We start from the raw sequence: 15,585 nt of genomic DNA on the forward strand, positions 1-15,585 counted from the left end.
TCAGCTGTGAATGAGTACCTGAGTCAAATCAAGGTAATAATCTCGGGCGAGCGCAATGCTGACCACATTGCCTCCTATAGGGTACTGCAATCCTGTAGTGTACCGTTACGGTCTTGAATGAAGTGCTCTAACACACTTCAAGACCCTGACCCAAAATGGATCGTTGCGCCAACGATTATTATTATTATTCTCAGAAACTTCCCAACCGAAAAATCTGGAAAAAATCAGGAGGCTGCCACTATATGGTGCCTATACTAATTGGCTGCAAAACCCCCTTAAGTTCATGCTAGCACCACGAAATTTCGCAACAATATAGGGTATAATATAGAGCATAATCTCACCAAGTTTGGTGTCGCACTATTACTAACAAAGTTATAATACGTCAAAGTTGTTGCTTCTTGGCAAATTCAGGACTATGAATGTCAATATCACCCGAAAGTGGATATTCTCACATAATATATGCATATACTACGTGCTACGTACTAAGAAATACACAAAACCTTTCGTACCTGGAGCGTCCAGCTTCTGGTTTCCCGACTTGTTTCAGGTATTCAGACAAGCTGTTCAAAAACGACGAAAGAATAAAAGTTTTCGGTACAATAAAATTATGGGCGTGTGATGCACACGCACATCAGAATATTTTCCTTGACAAGATTTTCTTCTTTTCATCGTTAAAACCATTGATAAATATAAATGAGCTAAGTAGTATTTTTTTTTCCGCTGGTCCGGATTGTGAGCAAATTGCGTTTATTTTAAAGAGAACCCAGAAGTATGGCACAAATGGCCTTTGCTGCTATTCCATCTCCCGTCTCCAGGTTTGTTTACGTTGGTGACTACTTTTGAATTTGCCAAAAATGCACCTTAGATGTTTGTTGCTCTCATCGGTTTGGGCGAAGCCTCCTAAGCTGCTGCTTTGAATATATTGATGTTACCTAATATCAAAGCAGTATTTTCGCTACAATCAATGAATATTAAGTGGGACTGTTACCGTATCCAAATTGAAGAGCGATGAAACTTTCTTAATAAAACCACCGCCGCCACCATCCTGTTGCCGTTTCTTTTTTCGGGTCGTCATTGTCCTGGTGAGCTTTTGATCCTGTTAGTCTGCTTCCGCTATCTCAATCCAGAGATTCACTTTCAGTTCTCTAACGAAGTGGCACCGAGCCCCTGGGAATTCGAAAAAAAGTCTATCGCGTGCACATATATAGATGTGTCTCGAAAACGATTAACACTTCGTAGAACGAGAACGTACACTTTTTTCAGATTTCGATCGCTGCTATTCGAATGGTCACAGTAATCATCGCATAAAAAGTTTCTTTTCGGAAGATTTCTTGATATTCCTTACGATTTAGTGTTTCGAATGTATTACATTTTCGCCCGCGGCGTTACTGGTTACGGCAGTGTTTAGACCGAATGTGTAAAATGAGCAAAATATGCTATGATGGATGCGCGCCCACATGCACAATGGGATTGCACCTCATCCACAAACTTTCACAAATTAGCACTGAATCATTTGCTCAGTTGTTACTGCAATCCTAGATAAAATCTCCTGAGATCGGATGGGATGTTTTGGGGGGGTTTTTGATATGAAGCTGTGACACCGGACAGGCTCTTGAGTCAATGTACCTGCTGCCCGCTATCTCGAACCGAGACACCGCCGTCGTAATACTCGACTGACCATGTCATTCACAAATTCTAGCAGTCGAATTCCGGCCGAGCAGCCCGAACTGCTTTTTGACGAAGCTACTTTCGCTGATCCGATTACATTTACGATTCAATCACTCATGCAATTATTTGTCACGTTTTCTCGACGACTAACGTATGCTGACGTTTAGCACAATGGAGTCGCCCACAATTCACTGCAAATGTTGCTTACACGCCGATTACTCAAGCCAAACATTTGACGTGGTACCGAGTCATGGGAAAATGTTTGGATGACCAGGGCTACCTATGGGAGCCACAACGCCACTCATAAATCACCATAAACTTTGTGAGCTGTCCACTAATCAATGGGTCGTTGATACCGAGCACCACCCTTCTGTCAAATCGCCGAGTGATCAGTTCTCTTCCCTAAGCGACACCAAATTCCTACGGAGACTATCGTTCAAAAGGGCGAGTCGCCCTACCGCGGATCGGTAACCGGATGCGAAGTACACAAGCACCATTCGTCAGCACACAAAATTCCGGCAGCCCTGTGGAATATCCAGTTATAAATTCCAAAACCGATCACTGAACTCCCTGACGTTTTATCTACTTTTCTGGATTTCAGGTTTCTTTCACCTTTCCCAACCGCCGCTAACTATACAACCGCTGTAATCACCCAACCCGATCTACATCATGCTGTCCTGTTCTCGCTTGCAGTGGCAGCGGCGGTGCGAGCAGTCTCCAAATTTAGTACAAATTAGCACACGACTCAATATCTTCCTCGAAAATATTTAGATCGTTTTTCAATTCGGTCGGCACCCGTGCTTACGGCATTCTCTGTGCTGGCATCATATAAACTTTCCCATCACGACAAGTTTATTTTTGGCCAGTGGAAATTCTATGACGAAGTCTACGAATCACACACTGAAGTTCACGATCCACTAGAGAACTTGGGCCACTTTTCACTTCTCATTTTCCGCAAGCTTTCTGAGAAAGTAGGCCGCACGAGATAAGGTTTTCGGGTGGCGTCGCGTCGAAACTAGAATGCAAACCGCACATTTCTGCATGAAGACGTTTTTCTTGCGACACAATTCAAAGTTTACATCCAACACGGTTGCCGGAGGAAACGGTCACACGAATAGTAACTATGGGGGCAAAAGTAACTTTTACATTTTCTATTGCAGAAAACAGAAACATGACAGGTTCGCTTCCGTAGGTTGCATAATCTACCGATTGGAATGCGGGTAGATACATGTTCCAGTCCGAATCTGGGAAGCTGTTCCACAGTTACTGGAGGGAGTCTCGGCTAACTCGTGTTATAGAAGTATCGATCTGAGCAAAAGAGAACTACTTTACCGGCGAGTAACCTTTTTACTCAAAATGATAGATGGCACGCACAATCTTTCAAAAGTAACTTACTTTTGTGGAAATCATCGGTTGTGGCCTCAGGTTCTCGTAAGAAGACTGCGGTCGGCATTACGTTTTCTTGGTACTAACTATTTATTTACGTGTATCCGATGAAAAGCGAATGGTTGTTCACAGGTAATAACTACAGTAGGTAAACGGACTTTGGCTTTTAATTTACTACAACATTCCTATGGAGTGTGAAAGCCTGTAACTTGAAATTCTCAACGGTTAGACTTCATGAGTTCAGTAACTTCCATAACTTTCAAGCACGGCATTGATATGCAAGTCAACCTGAGTAAGAATCGACTTACCTAGTTATGTCCTGTGACTACTAATCTACTGATACGTCTTATATAAATGTGCTGCAGGTGCCTGGAAATGTTTTAAAAAGCAACAATGCCTTTGGGACCACAAATACAGGAAATATATGGTGGAAGATAAAGGGTTGCCAATAGACTTAAAGTTGCAAAAAAGATGGCAAATTTGCATATAAAGAAGAACTTGCGACAATCCGCATTAGTACTTTTTACTTATAGAATACACTACTTACAACATACGTATCAAAGAGCAAATGTCGAAGGCCAAATTGGAAGGATCACAAGAATTCCAGGGTGCAAAGTGAGAGATGGTCTTTCGGTACGGAGGGCTCAGCAACTGTTTGTAGGTCGCTGAGGCCTCCCTGATCTTTAAGGAAGCCGCAACAAATTTCTGGAATAGAATTAAGGGGGTCATCCCGTGTGTCGGATCCACGGAATCGATTTTTTTTTGGCATCAACTGTGTCTAGATATAGGGTAGAATATATGGACAAAGTGATTTTTTTTTATATTCGGAGTCGTTCGAAAATTATAGTGTTAAACACATGCCAGATTTATGTAGATCGCCGTAATAAAGCTCGTATTTATCGGTCCGAATGATATTCGAATGACTTCGCTAAAAGGACAAGAATTGAAGTCAAGGCTGTACATGTGTTCCTTGAAGAAACCTAAGGTTTATGGACTAGGTATATCAGGTTAATGGTCAGTTAAGGTTTTATGGCTAAAAATCGCATTCTACTTTTTAAATGCGTTTCTCTAGAAACTGCATGTTTAAAATCGGCTGCCACCATAGCCCAAAATCTATCCAACGAAATTCTTTGAAATTTTCAGGACTTATTTAGAACATATTTCTACGGTTCGCAAACTAGGATAATTGCGATTCATTCAGTAGTTTTTTTTTATTCATTGAAGAAGCCGTGAAAAAACACCAAAATTCATAAAAAAAAGTTTAACAAGGGACCAAAAATTTAGCTTTTAATATTTTTTAATAATCCTAGTTTGCCGTTTACTTCTTTTCTATAAGATGATCGTAGCACCTTCAAGCGTGGCAGCAGAAAAACACCTTTGTTTGGAGGTGAGTGTATAAATTGCTCTGTATTTCAATAACGAATTTTGCGATCAGACTGGAAAAAATACTATGCACGCTCAAGATATTAATAAATCTATGGTGAAAAATAATAAAGTATTTGTATCCTTATCCAGTTCTTCACAACAAATTTCTAAAAAAAAGCCAAGAAAAACGTCCATCACACGGGATGACCTCCTTAAGGTCCTCCAGCTGTTAAAATTCATTTATCGGCGCCTAGTGTTCATCCCTCATAGAGTAAGAGCCAGCGGATCCCAGACCTACGTCATAGTATAAAACTTGGCATGTTTGCCTGTGGAAACTCTCCACAGGTATAGGAGCAACTGGGTACTATAAAGTTTGAGTCACAGTGGGTTCGGCAGGTAACAGGTAACAAAGGTGAGTAAAATTCCTACTTAATCACATCATAGTATAAAAGCTAATTGTTTTTATGAATTCTTCGGGGTAATGTCAAAAATCAAGTTTTACATTGCCAGACAGTTATCATAGTGGCAATTTCTCGCCAGACACCCCAAAGTCCTACGAAATGTAGGTGCATCTACGTCATAGTATAAAGATTGAATTTTGTAAGTTGAAATTTATGTCCATGTTTCTTTAACAGTTAATATATAAATTAAGAAAAGAACTAGGTATTGTTCCTTATACTGTACATTTCTTTTTTTCATTTTCTTTTCGCATATAATTGTTTCGGAGACCGCGTGCCTCTTTCATCAGTGCTAGTACCTAAACTACGATAGCTAGAGCATTGGAATAAACGATAAATCGTATCTAGGACTTAACTCTCCATTTGTGAAAAGAGAGTAAACTGTGTAGAAATAGCTTTCCAAATCCAAAAATTGTGCTTCTCAACCCCAAAATTTTACTGCTTAACCTGTTTTTACTCGAATTTTTACATACACAATGTATTATTTTGTGGGAAAAACCAAATCTCCCATTTCAAATTTGTGGTAGTAATGGTATATTAACTAGAAAAAACACAAAAAGAAATAAAACAGGAAAAGCCCTTTCTAACTGTTAAAATGCTAGTGGCGCTTGGTCTGACAGGTGATAGAACTGTCAAAAATGTCTGCCTGCAGAGGAAAGCTATTCTACTAATTAGAATGGTAAAGAATCCAAAATTCAACCTTTATACTATGACAGAGGTACATTTACACTTTATTGGACTTTGGGGTGTCTTCTTCTTTGGGCTATTCTCACATAATAAATGCGTATATTACGTGTTATGTACTAATGGGAAAAAAGTACACCACCCGGAGAATAGGTCTCAGAAGTGGGAAGAAGTGAATTGGCGGTTTTTGCAAGCCCTTCAACACGAAGGTGTTGCAAGGGGAATTGGGACACTGCGAAAGCGGTTGTTACCAATGAAAGGGCGAGGGCTGCTATACTATCACTTGAACACTTCAAAGCACCTGGCATGGATTGCATCTACCCAGCGATACTAAAGGAGGGTATAGTGCACTTAGAGCAACTTCTAATAAATATTTTTCGAGGATCTCTTGCCCTGGGCTACGTGCTTTTCTCTTGGCAGAAGGTGAAGGTAGTCTTCATGCCTAAGACTATTCAAATCCAAAGAACTTCAGGTAAATCAGCCCAACATCATTTTGGCCGAAATGTTTGGAGAAACTGGTTGAGCGGCAATTCCCGACAGGGCGCTAAGGTCGGACCCCCTACATGAAAACCAACATACTTACCAACGTGGAAAGTCCTGTGAGTCTGCTCTTCATTCTTTGGTTTCAACTCTGAAGGGTGCGTACGCGATGCGGGTGTTCGTGAACATTGAAGGGGTTTTTGACTATGCGCCTTTCCAAAAGTTCTGTGATGCCGCCAGAGAGCACGATCCTAATAATATAGATCTACGCTATGCTAAGGCAGAGATTGTTGTGTGCTGAAATGAGTGTTGATCGCTACCTAACAAGGAAAGCGACAAAAGGCTGCCCTCAAAGAGGGGTGCTATCGCCACTTCTGTGGAGTATGCTGATCAACTCACTACTATGCGAACTGCAAAATCTGTCAATACACGTTCAAGCTTATGCGGATGACGCGGCTGTACTGCCTGTTGGTCGAGATCTCGGAATGGTGTGTAAAAATACACAACGCACCGTTGATTTGATTTGATTTGGTTGAACGTTGGTTTCTTAGCCATAGACTTTCAGTGAACCCAAATAAAACCACAATGGTATTATTTACAAAAAGGAGGAAACTGAGTGGTATTTGCCTTCCAGAGATGAGGAATACAACCCTTCAATTCTCCGAAGAAGGGTCTGGAAGTTATTCTAGACAAGAAGCTCCTTTGGAACAAACATGTAGAGAAACGAGCCCTCACAGCTCATGGGCTGTGTAGGCGGACCTTTGCCTCGACATGGGAACTTAGACCTCAGTTAGTAATGTGGATATATATTGCTATTATTAGGTCGATGTTCGCTTATGCATCCGTAGTGTGGTGGGTTAAGGTGAAACAAAAAAATGTTCGCTCTAAACTAGCCACAATGTAAAGAACTATGTTTGGGTATCACCGGTGCCATGGGCACCACATCCGGCGCAGCTCTTAATGCATTACTCAATTTGCAGCCTTTAGATTTGTTTATTCAGAGCACTGCAAAGATAACAGCTCATAGGCTAATTCATTCGGGAAACAACGGACATGGAGGGCACAGAACATTGGAAGAATCATTGGGAGAACTGAATCTAGTTTTCGTAATGCCTTCCGATTCTCAGATCTCCATATATCTAATTGGTAGAAGAAGATATGATATGATATATCATATGGAAGCTTTGATGTTATCTTGAAACGAAGAGAAAACTGGGACGAACCAGAAGAATGCATGGCAAGATATACTGATAGGTTCTATTACTGATGGTTCAAAAACAGAAAATGGTCCTGGAGCAAGAGTCTACCTCTCGAATAAAAACGAGAAGTGGGCTTTTCCTTTGGGATAATACACGACGGTCTTTCAGGCTGAAGTGCATGCGATCCTAAGGGCGGCAATTTGGATGATTGACGAGTGGTTGAAGTGCAGGCGCATCGCGATCTGTAGCGATAGCCAACATTTTCTATATGAGTACCCCACCTATGGGTGTATTAGACATCAGATTTTTGGTGCTGATGTGCTCCAACTGCAGCGGATAGCATCACATCCACTAACGGAAATCATGCGATGCATAAACGAATCCGCGATATTTCGTTAGACGGGGAATCGGGTACAATGGGCCACTTAGGTCTGAGTGCTCAGAGGCGTTGTCTTTCCCCCTACCTCAAACACACACACACACTTACATTTTGTGAGTGATATCCTTCTATGTTGAGATTACGGGGGGGAGTCCCCATACATGCGACAGAGGGGGGTGTCAAATTTTTTTTCACCGAATATAATCATGTTGGGTATCAAATGGTATCAAAGATCTCGATTATTACTTTTTCAAGCGGGTCTTAGTTTTTACATTCGTATCAAAATATATCTAGCGAATCTTCACGAATTTCCACTTTACTCCGTGCACAAAAGCATACATATATATGTTACCTACTTAAATTAATAACCGCTGGTAACCAGATACACACATCTCTATTATATTATTTTTTTTAATTATATTGTATTTATTAGCACATACATATATGTACATACACATGTCTATCTCGAGTAATTGAAACTGATATGCAAATAACTATAAAAAGCCAAAAAAGGGAAACCAAAACGTCCCCATAGACCCCGCTGCTCATATAAGTTCACTATTCATATAAAAATAATAATCGTTGGCGCAACAATCCATATTGGATATCGATTCCGGATATTCTCATTTCAGATATGTCGCGGCCCTAGTCCAACAAAATAGCTTCGTCTCTATTACCGCAAGACGCCGTTCATTGTCCTTTATAGTCGGTTATTTTCCTAGCGCCTAGATCCCCCAACCTATATACCATTTTGCAAGTGTTTTTCTCCTTTGAACTGCCATGATTTGGGGAACAACAACCGCACTGGTAAAATAATCGTTTTAACCTACTTACGTTAGGGTTCGAGGCGGTTTACCAAAATTGATCCAGTTATATCAAATTATCTGGCGTCATTCATTGAATAAATGCGATTTATAGTTTCACTATTCGCTCACCGTTCCTGACTGACTGACTGACGAATGTAAGTTTAGAGAACTATGTATGTACGTCGTCAACTGAACTTCGAAGTAAGGTCAAGCGACAATACAAAAGTTGCACAAGAACAGGGCGAATATTTAGTCAAGATACCAAATCATACTATTTCGTCAAGAATTTTCCGAAACAAAATATGCAAGGCCTGCGATGCAACCTCACAGGCAGTCCAGCTTAAATTATAGAGTCATACTCATTGGATTTATAAATTCACCCGGAAGTTAATTAAATATTATTAAACTATGTAATTGTGAATAAATAATTTAAGTTATAGATCGGGTTTTGGTTAGTGGGCTACGCAATCCAGTAATACGAGTTCATGGTTATAGTATGCTGTCATACAAGTGATTTCGAAACACATGAATTCCCATTACGAAAGCCTCGGAGTTTTACGTGGCGGTAATAAGTCCGAACACCGAACTTTGTTTAGCCATTAAAACCCTTGTTAGTTGATATGTTTGTAAGTATTATAACATTTTTGTTTTATAAAAAAAATAATAATTTCAAATCACTGAAAAAATACAAGATGATTTTGTTAGGATTGCAAGCGTCAATTATTCTCATTTCATAGTTAAAATAAGACGAAAAAGTTAATAAAAAAATCAAGTTTTATTCAAAAATGTTTTTTTTTTTCACATGCAAACAAAAACACAATTTTAGCATTAATTGTTAATTAAATAATACTTCAATCAAAGTAACGAAACTAAATTAAAAAATTAATGTGTATCTGAAATGTTTACTTCCATATATGTATTTAATATGCTTTGCCTTTTTGGAATGTATTTTTTATAAGCTTTTGGCATTACTAACTGACGTAACTTGATATACATGATAAGCTTAAGTGAAGCTATTCTTCCTACAATGAGGAATGTGGAATCATCCTTTTCCTGTTTTATTCGTGCTACGAATGCGAGTTTTACTGTAAATTATATTATAAAAAATCTGTAAAAAAATATCAAAATCTTAGACATACGGCTTTAAAAATATAAAATATATCCTTCCATTTTCACCGTACTAACATTATTACAGAAATATTTTTAAAAATGAAAGATCGGTTACTAGAGACTTTAGTCCATTGAGATGGGGTTCAAGACTACGCTCAAAGTATTCTCTACTTATCATAAAGATAACTTAAAATCTGTGAGGTAGCCATCTACAAATCTCAAAACTTTTTTGCTGCTAAATCATCAACGGCGTATCGGATAAGGACTCATCTCACGATTACGACCTGTCACTTTCGAAAATGGTTTATTATTAGTTCCTAGAATATTTTTGCGTTTCTAGAAAACAGTAGAATAATGACTTTCTCCAAATTGAGTGGACATTCCAGTGATATAAGTTCGACATTCTGCGCCTAAGCGAAGGAAGATGACAGGACCCTATATATTATATATTATAATCTTGGTAGGTGACCTGAATGTCATGATGGGACTTTATGACACCTTACTGGGAATGGGGAATGGAATGGGGAAGCATGGTCTTGGAAATCGCAACCGCAACCGTGAAAAGTTGATGGAGTTTTGCAACTTTCTCCGATGCGTAATTGGTGGCATAATGTTCGAGAACAAGGTCTGTCATAAGGCCAGTTGGGTTGCGATTGACCAGTAAGGCTGACATCTCGTGTGTGCTACTATTGCATTCACCCCCAGGAGAACAGAGCCGGCCATCTCTGCGACCAGCCATCGTCAAGTCCACAACGGAATTTTTATCTTTTTGATAACATTTTACGGATAAAGTGTGTCCGGATGGATTGGTGATTAGAATTGTTGGCGAAATAGAAGATTTGTATCCTGACAGAATGTCAGAGTCAGCTGTGAGTACCTAAGTAAAATCGTAATCACGGGCGAGCGCAGGGCTGATCACATTGCCTCCTAGCGTACAGTTATGGTCTTATCCAAGACCTTTGACAGGCTTCAAGGTCTTGATTCAATTGAATTTACGGATAAAAGGTGCTGGTAGCATGGCATGAAAAATTAGATCTGGTTTTGATTTTATATCAGTGAATGTGGCTCAAGTGTGTTTTATACTTTATATTTAATAGTAAATGAATAGAGTGTATTGAAGTAGGGAGCATCTGGTTCCAGAAATATGATGTACGTGTAATAAAAGTGTATTTCAACCTATATTCTCATTTTTTCTTTAATTTTGGTTAGATAATTTCTGGTAAATATTTACTTTTTATTATTTCTTACCATTTGTTTCGGTGGGGATTCGGACCGTTTCAAAGCTGGATCTTCCAATCCGATTTTATTTGTATTTTCTTCGTCATTCTGTTGATGCAACACTTGATGATGCAGTGGTTGCACTAGAGTTTGGTCTTTTGATTTGTCTGAATCTATCTTAAATCGTTGATTCTGGAACGAATAAAAATGTCATTGTGTTATATAATAATGTTGAGCACGTTGAGAACATTTTGGTAAAAACTGTTAAAAAGAAGCCATTTACTTTTCTATTTTATTCCATATGTGGCTTATTGAATCAAATCGGTATGCCTTTGGATATACCTCCAAAAAATTCTAGGGCGGCTTCGTCTTGTCGAGAAATGAACAAGGGTTCTTCCCGCAAAGGTGGCATCAGGATATTTCAATTACAAATCCGTGTCTGGTCGTTTAACATTGGTACCGATAACTCTATAATACTCGTAGACCCGATGGTGTCATCATGACAATAGAAAAGTCATGCCCTGCCAAATTATTGCATCTCAACATGGGCCATTGATTGTTGTCGTGCACATCAAACCGCCAGGAGCAGGTTAGTTCGTGGTGAATTAAATGTGGGAAACTTCGTAAGAACGGAGAGGAAACGACTTTGTTAATGGAACTGGGACAGAGAGAGAGCATTGAAGAAACATGGAATTACAATTGAGGATATGAAGCCAGATTTGTTAAAAACTCTGACAATATTGGTGTAACACAGGCATGATTACTCATGTGAAAACATCGTGATAAAACATCGTTGTCTCTAGATTCCCATTCCGATCGAGAGAAGGCATTTGCTTGCGTATTATGAAAACTCATTTGGTGTTCAACGCGATAACATTTAAGGCTTGAAAAACTTGTCTGCTGAGTTAAAATGTTCCACCCTAGGTACATTAAAATCATTCTATGGTTTTGTTAGTTTTCATCAAGGTAGCGCTCTATCCTCGCTCTATTCCTCTTCGTTTTTTCCATGGACACTTTCTTATATGATATAGCTCTATTTTCATCTCATCATCATGAGGAATGATCGCTTCATACAGCACGGTCTATGCCTAAATTTAAAGAAACCAATTTATCAATGCAGTTCGAGTCTAAGGACCTCATGCTTTTCTTTTCGTACCCTAATTTCTGCCTGCGGGGATGGTGTTCAAAATTAAAACCTATCGTTTTAACATGAAAAGAGCCTCATTTTAAGGGACAATACCTTTTAAAGGAGGAATTGGTGCCGCAATTTTCTACGGGGTTAGAGAGAGGGTAACTTCCCTTTCCCGTTGCATGTCTTCTCCATCCTCTCTCATTAACGAGGTAAACTTTTTGGGAGGGGGGGGGGGGGGCACTAAAAGTTTCCAGCGGGTATGAAGAAGGGGAGCGCACTTCTCCACCATACACTCAAACGTGGTTAAAAATTCAACCTTTACTAATAGTTCTCTTTTCCTTCTTTAGCCTGAGTTGGCTCGGCTGGATCCATTGCTATCCAATCGTAACGAAACATCGTTGTTTCGGTCAGTCGTTTGGTTGTTTTCCATCGACTTCGATGTCCAGGTCATTCTTGGCAAGTGAGTTCTCGTTAGCACGAACTACATGACCATGCCATTGAAGAAACGTCTCTTTTTCCACAATGGCTGCAACACCATATCGATCACGCCTGATTTAACGCAACATTTTCGTCTCTATTACTGTGAGGCGCCGTTCATTGTTTTTGATAGTCTAGGCCTTAAGCTGTTATTTGCGCCATTTCCAAGTATTTATTTAGGTAATATTTTTATATTTGTACCATACTCATTCACTAGCTTGCAGTGGCTGTGAACGAACGCAACCTCACTGATACCTAGCCGCTTCAAGTTTAAAAAAAAATAAAGACAGCAACTATATTGGTGTGCACTTTCTTCAATTTATAATTACTAATCGAACAGTTACGCGAATTTGAGGAGGAGAGCAGTTTCTCTGATTGGAGATCACTTTCGCTAGAGTAAGTTTTAAATGCATATATCCCCTCTCTTAGACCATTACAGTGATCCTATTGGTTTTATGTGGTCAGAATCAACCTAGCTAGTCTTAATAGATTTTTTGGCACACTAAATTCTCTATAAAAACTGACCGTTAATAAGTGTACCGCTTGATTTTGAACGACTACTTCACCTAAAACACTAATTTTCTCCAGCAGAAAAACGGACTTTTTTTATCTCCTTTGTTCATTATAATTTCCATTGGTTTGTGCTCCTTTCAAATGCAAGTATATAGTTAATAATATATCATCGTTTTTTAGTTCCCAGAATCCAAAAACGTCAAACTCGGAGGTATATTGTACCAAACTGAACTCATATTATAAAAAATTCTCAACGTAAAAATTACATTTTACATGCTTATGTATACTTACATCCGATATTGGTTTAATTGTATGTCCTTCCTGCTCCCATTTACTAGCGATTTGTAACGTTTCCGCAGTTTTTTGTTGAGTTGTTTTCGACTCATCTAATAATGTTAATTCATAGAATTCTTGGATATCTGCAATGAAAATATCATTTTTAGTTGTTTAACTAAATTATGCATTTTGATCAGACTAATATAACACTTTAAACTACTAAACAAAACTTTTGCGCCCACTGAAGGATTTAAGAATGCATGAAAGTATCCCGCCCAAAGAAATTTTTGAGATAGCACCCTTTAAATTTCGAAACTGCCTTATCTGCGACTCGAATAGGGCTAGAATCTATCGAAAGTGATTTTTGATTGGTTTGTGAAATGATCCCGACTGCATTAATTTCAAGGTTGTGATGGATGATGCCGCCCACACCTTTCTCTTTTGCAAAGCGCCATCCCATCACCTTTCGATGGAAAAGTGTCTTGCGTCCCCGGACAACATGAGGAGCAGGAGCCGAATGGCACGTTACACTCAAGGCATTCTTAATGCCGGACGCACTGTTGAACAGGCGCAAAGCAGACTTGGCATATTGATGCGACGGGGAAGCGGATGGATGACTGCTCACGGTTTCAACCTTGCGCTGGAAAAAACCGAAGTAGTCATCCTGACCAGAAGGAGAATCCCGACCTTGCGTCCCATATCGATCGGCGAGTTGACTATAAAGTCAAAACCAGCGATTAAATACCTTGGTTTAATGCTCGACGCGAAGATGAGCTTCTTCGAGCAAATCAAAGCAGCCGCGGACAGGGCTGCAGCTGGAGTCGCGGCCTTGAGTCGGCTAATGGCGAATGTCGGCGACCCTATTTCAACTTAAGAGAAGTAGTTGCCCGTGAAGAACGTCAACGCACCCTTAGCGAGTGGCACCTTTCTTGGCAAAATGAGCCAAGGGGCAAGTGAACTGCACGGCTCATCGACAAATTAGACCCATGGTTGAACAGAAAGCACGGTGAGATTGATTACTTCCTTACCCAACTTCTAAGTGGGCATGGACGTTTTCAGTCTTACCTGCACAGGGTTGGGAAGGCGCGATCTCCTGATTGTGTGTTCTGCAATAGAGTGGCGGATGACGCTGAACACACCTTTTTCTCTTGCGAGAGGTGGGAGGGCCTCCGCCAGCAGCTTTATGCAGACACATGGGAGCTCTCTCCAGACAACATTGTCAGGGAGATGCTGAAGAGCGCTGGCAGCTGGAATCGTATTGCGCATTATGTTCGGGCTCTTCTTACTACGAAGAAGATTGAACTCGACCGGCAGAGGGATCGGACGGTAAGGGGTTCCCTGAACTAACAACAACTCCCTTCCTCCCCTCCCCTCCCGTTGGTGAAAGGAATTCCCTGACTTGCAGGCTCCCAAAGCCGGGAGAGCGGGAGGGCTAGCCCGAAGTAATGTGTCAAACGGTTCCAGGCTAGTTCTCTGATGACAGGGGGTGTTTAGTTAGTTTAGTTAACTGGGGGGAGCCGCAGCTCCGAGCACGCAGGCCATTATTAGGCCCATTGTACTATCCCCGTAAGTTGCCTATTCATTGGCTTCCCGCTTACGTTGTTCGCAGGCTTTAGCGAATCTGAGGACATTCTCAAGAGGCAGAGAGTGTGCAGATTCTTCATTGAAGAAAACCTTGCCAAGGTGTCTTCGTCTGAGATCTGAGAATGCCAGGCAGCTGCATAAAAAGTGCAGGGCTGTCTCCTCCTCCTCCTCGCATTAGCTGCACACAGCCGAAACCACTACCCCAATCTTTTCCATATGGTAGTTTAAGGGGCAGTGTCCCGTCAAAAGCCCTACTAGGGTTTTCATGTCCCACTTCATAAGGGACACCAAAAATGCCGCTCTAGTGGCCCTAGGCTCCTTCACAAGGATTTTCGCTTGCCGGCAAGAGTCCAAATTTCTCCACTCGGTTGCGTGAATCCTTGCAATTTCACCCTTGAGAGTAGACTTGACAGTAGATAGTCGGATTAGAAGAGCTGGTTCTAACCCCACTATTGTGGATCCAGACCCTCGGCGAGCCAGTCTATCAGCCCCCTCATTACCGGCCATGTTAGAGTGCCCCGGCACCCACATCAGGAATGTTTCGTTCAGTCGGCCAAGTTTCAGCAGCACCTGATGACAACTCCACACCAACTGGCTTGATATGTTGTTGCCATTTAGTGCTGATAATGCCGCCCGACTGTCGGAACAGATTCGAATGGTGCGACCCCTCCATTTTTGTCGCAGACATTATTCTGCTGCCAATGAAATGGCATATATCTCCGCCTGGAATATGGTCGTCATTTTTCCGAGGGGTTGGACCAGTTCTATAATCGGATTCTCCGAAAACACACCTGCACCCGATCCATCCTCCGTGACTGACCCGTCGGTGAAGATTATTAGGTCTGTAATC

At 40.7% G+C, this 15,585-nt stretch overlaps 1 protein-coding gene across 4 annotated transcripts in view; it reads right to left on the minus strand.

The window, feature by feature from the left end:
- LOC119656758 (disks large 1 tumor suppressor protein) overlaps positions 1-15,585 on the minus strand; it is a 139,324-nt gene that overhangs the window by 75,268 nt on the left and 48,471 nt on the right. For all 4 annotated transcript variants that reach the window (XM_038063329.1, XM_038063325.1, XM_038063328.1 and 1 more), the window contains exons 3-4: positions 13,167-13,294; positions 10,784-10,945 (exon numbers count right to left, since the gene is read on the minus strand). In XM_038063329.1, coding sequence (XP_037919257.1) covers positions 10,784-10,945; positions 13,167-13,294 — 290 coding nt within the window. The remainder of the gene's footprint in view (positions 1-10,783; positions 10,946-13,166; positions 13,295-15,585) is intronic.

Source organism: Hermetia illucens, chromosome 5, assembly GCF_905115235.1.
Source record: "Hermetia illucens chromosome 5, iHerIll2.2.curated.20191125, whole genome shotgun sequence".
Taxonomy (NCBI): Eukaryota; Metazoa; Arthropoda; class Insecta; order Diptera; family Stratiomyidae; genus Hermetia; species Hermetia illucens.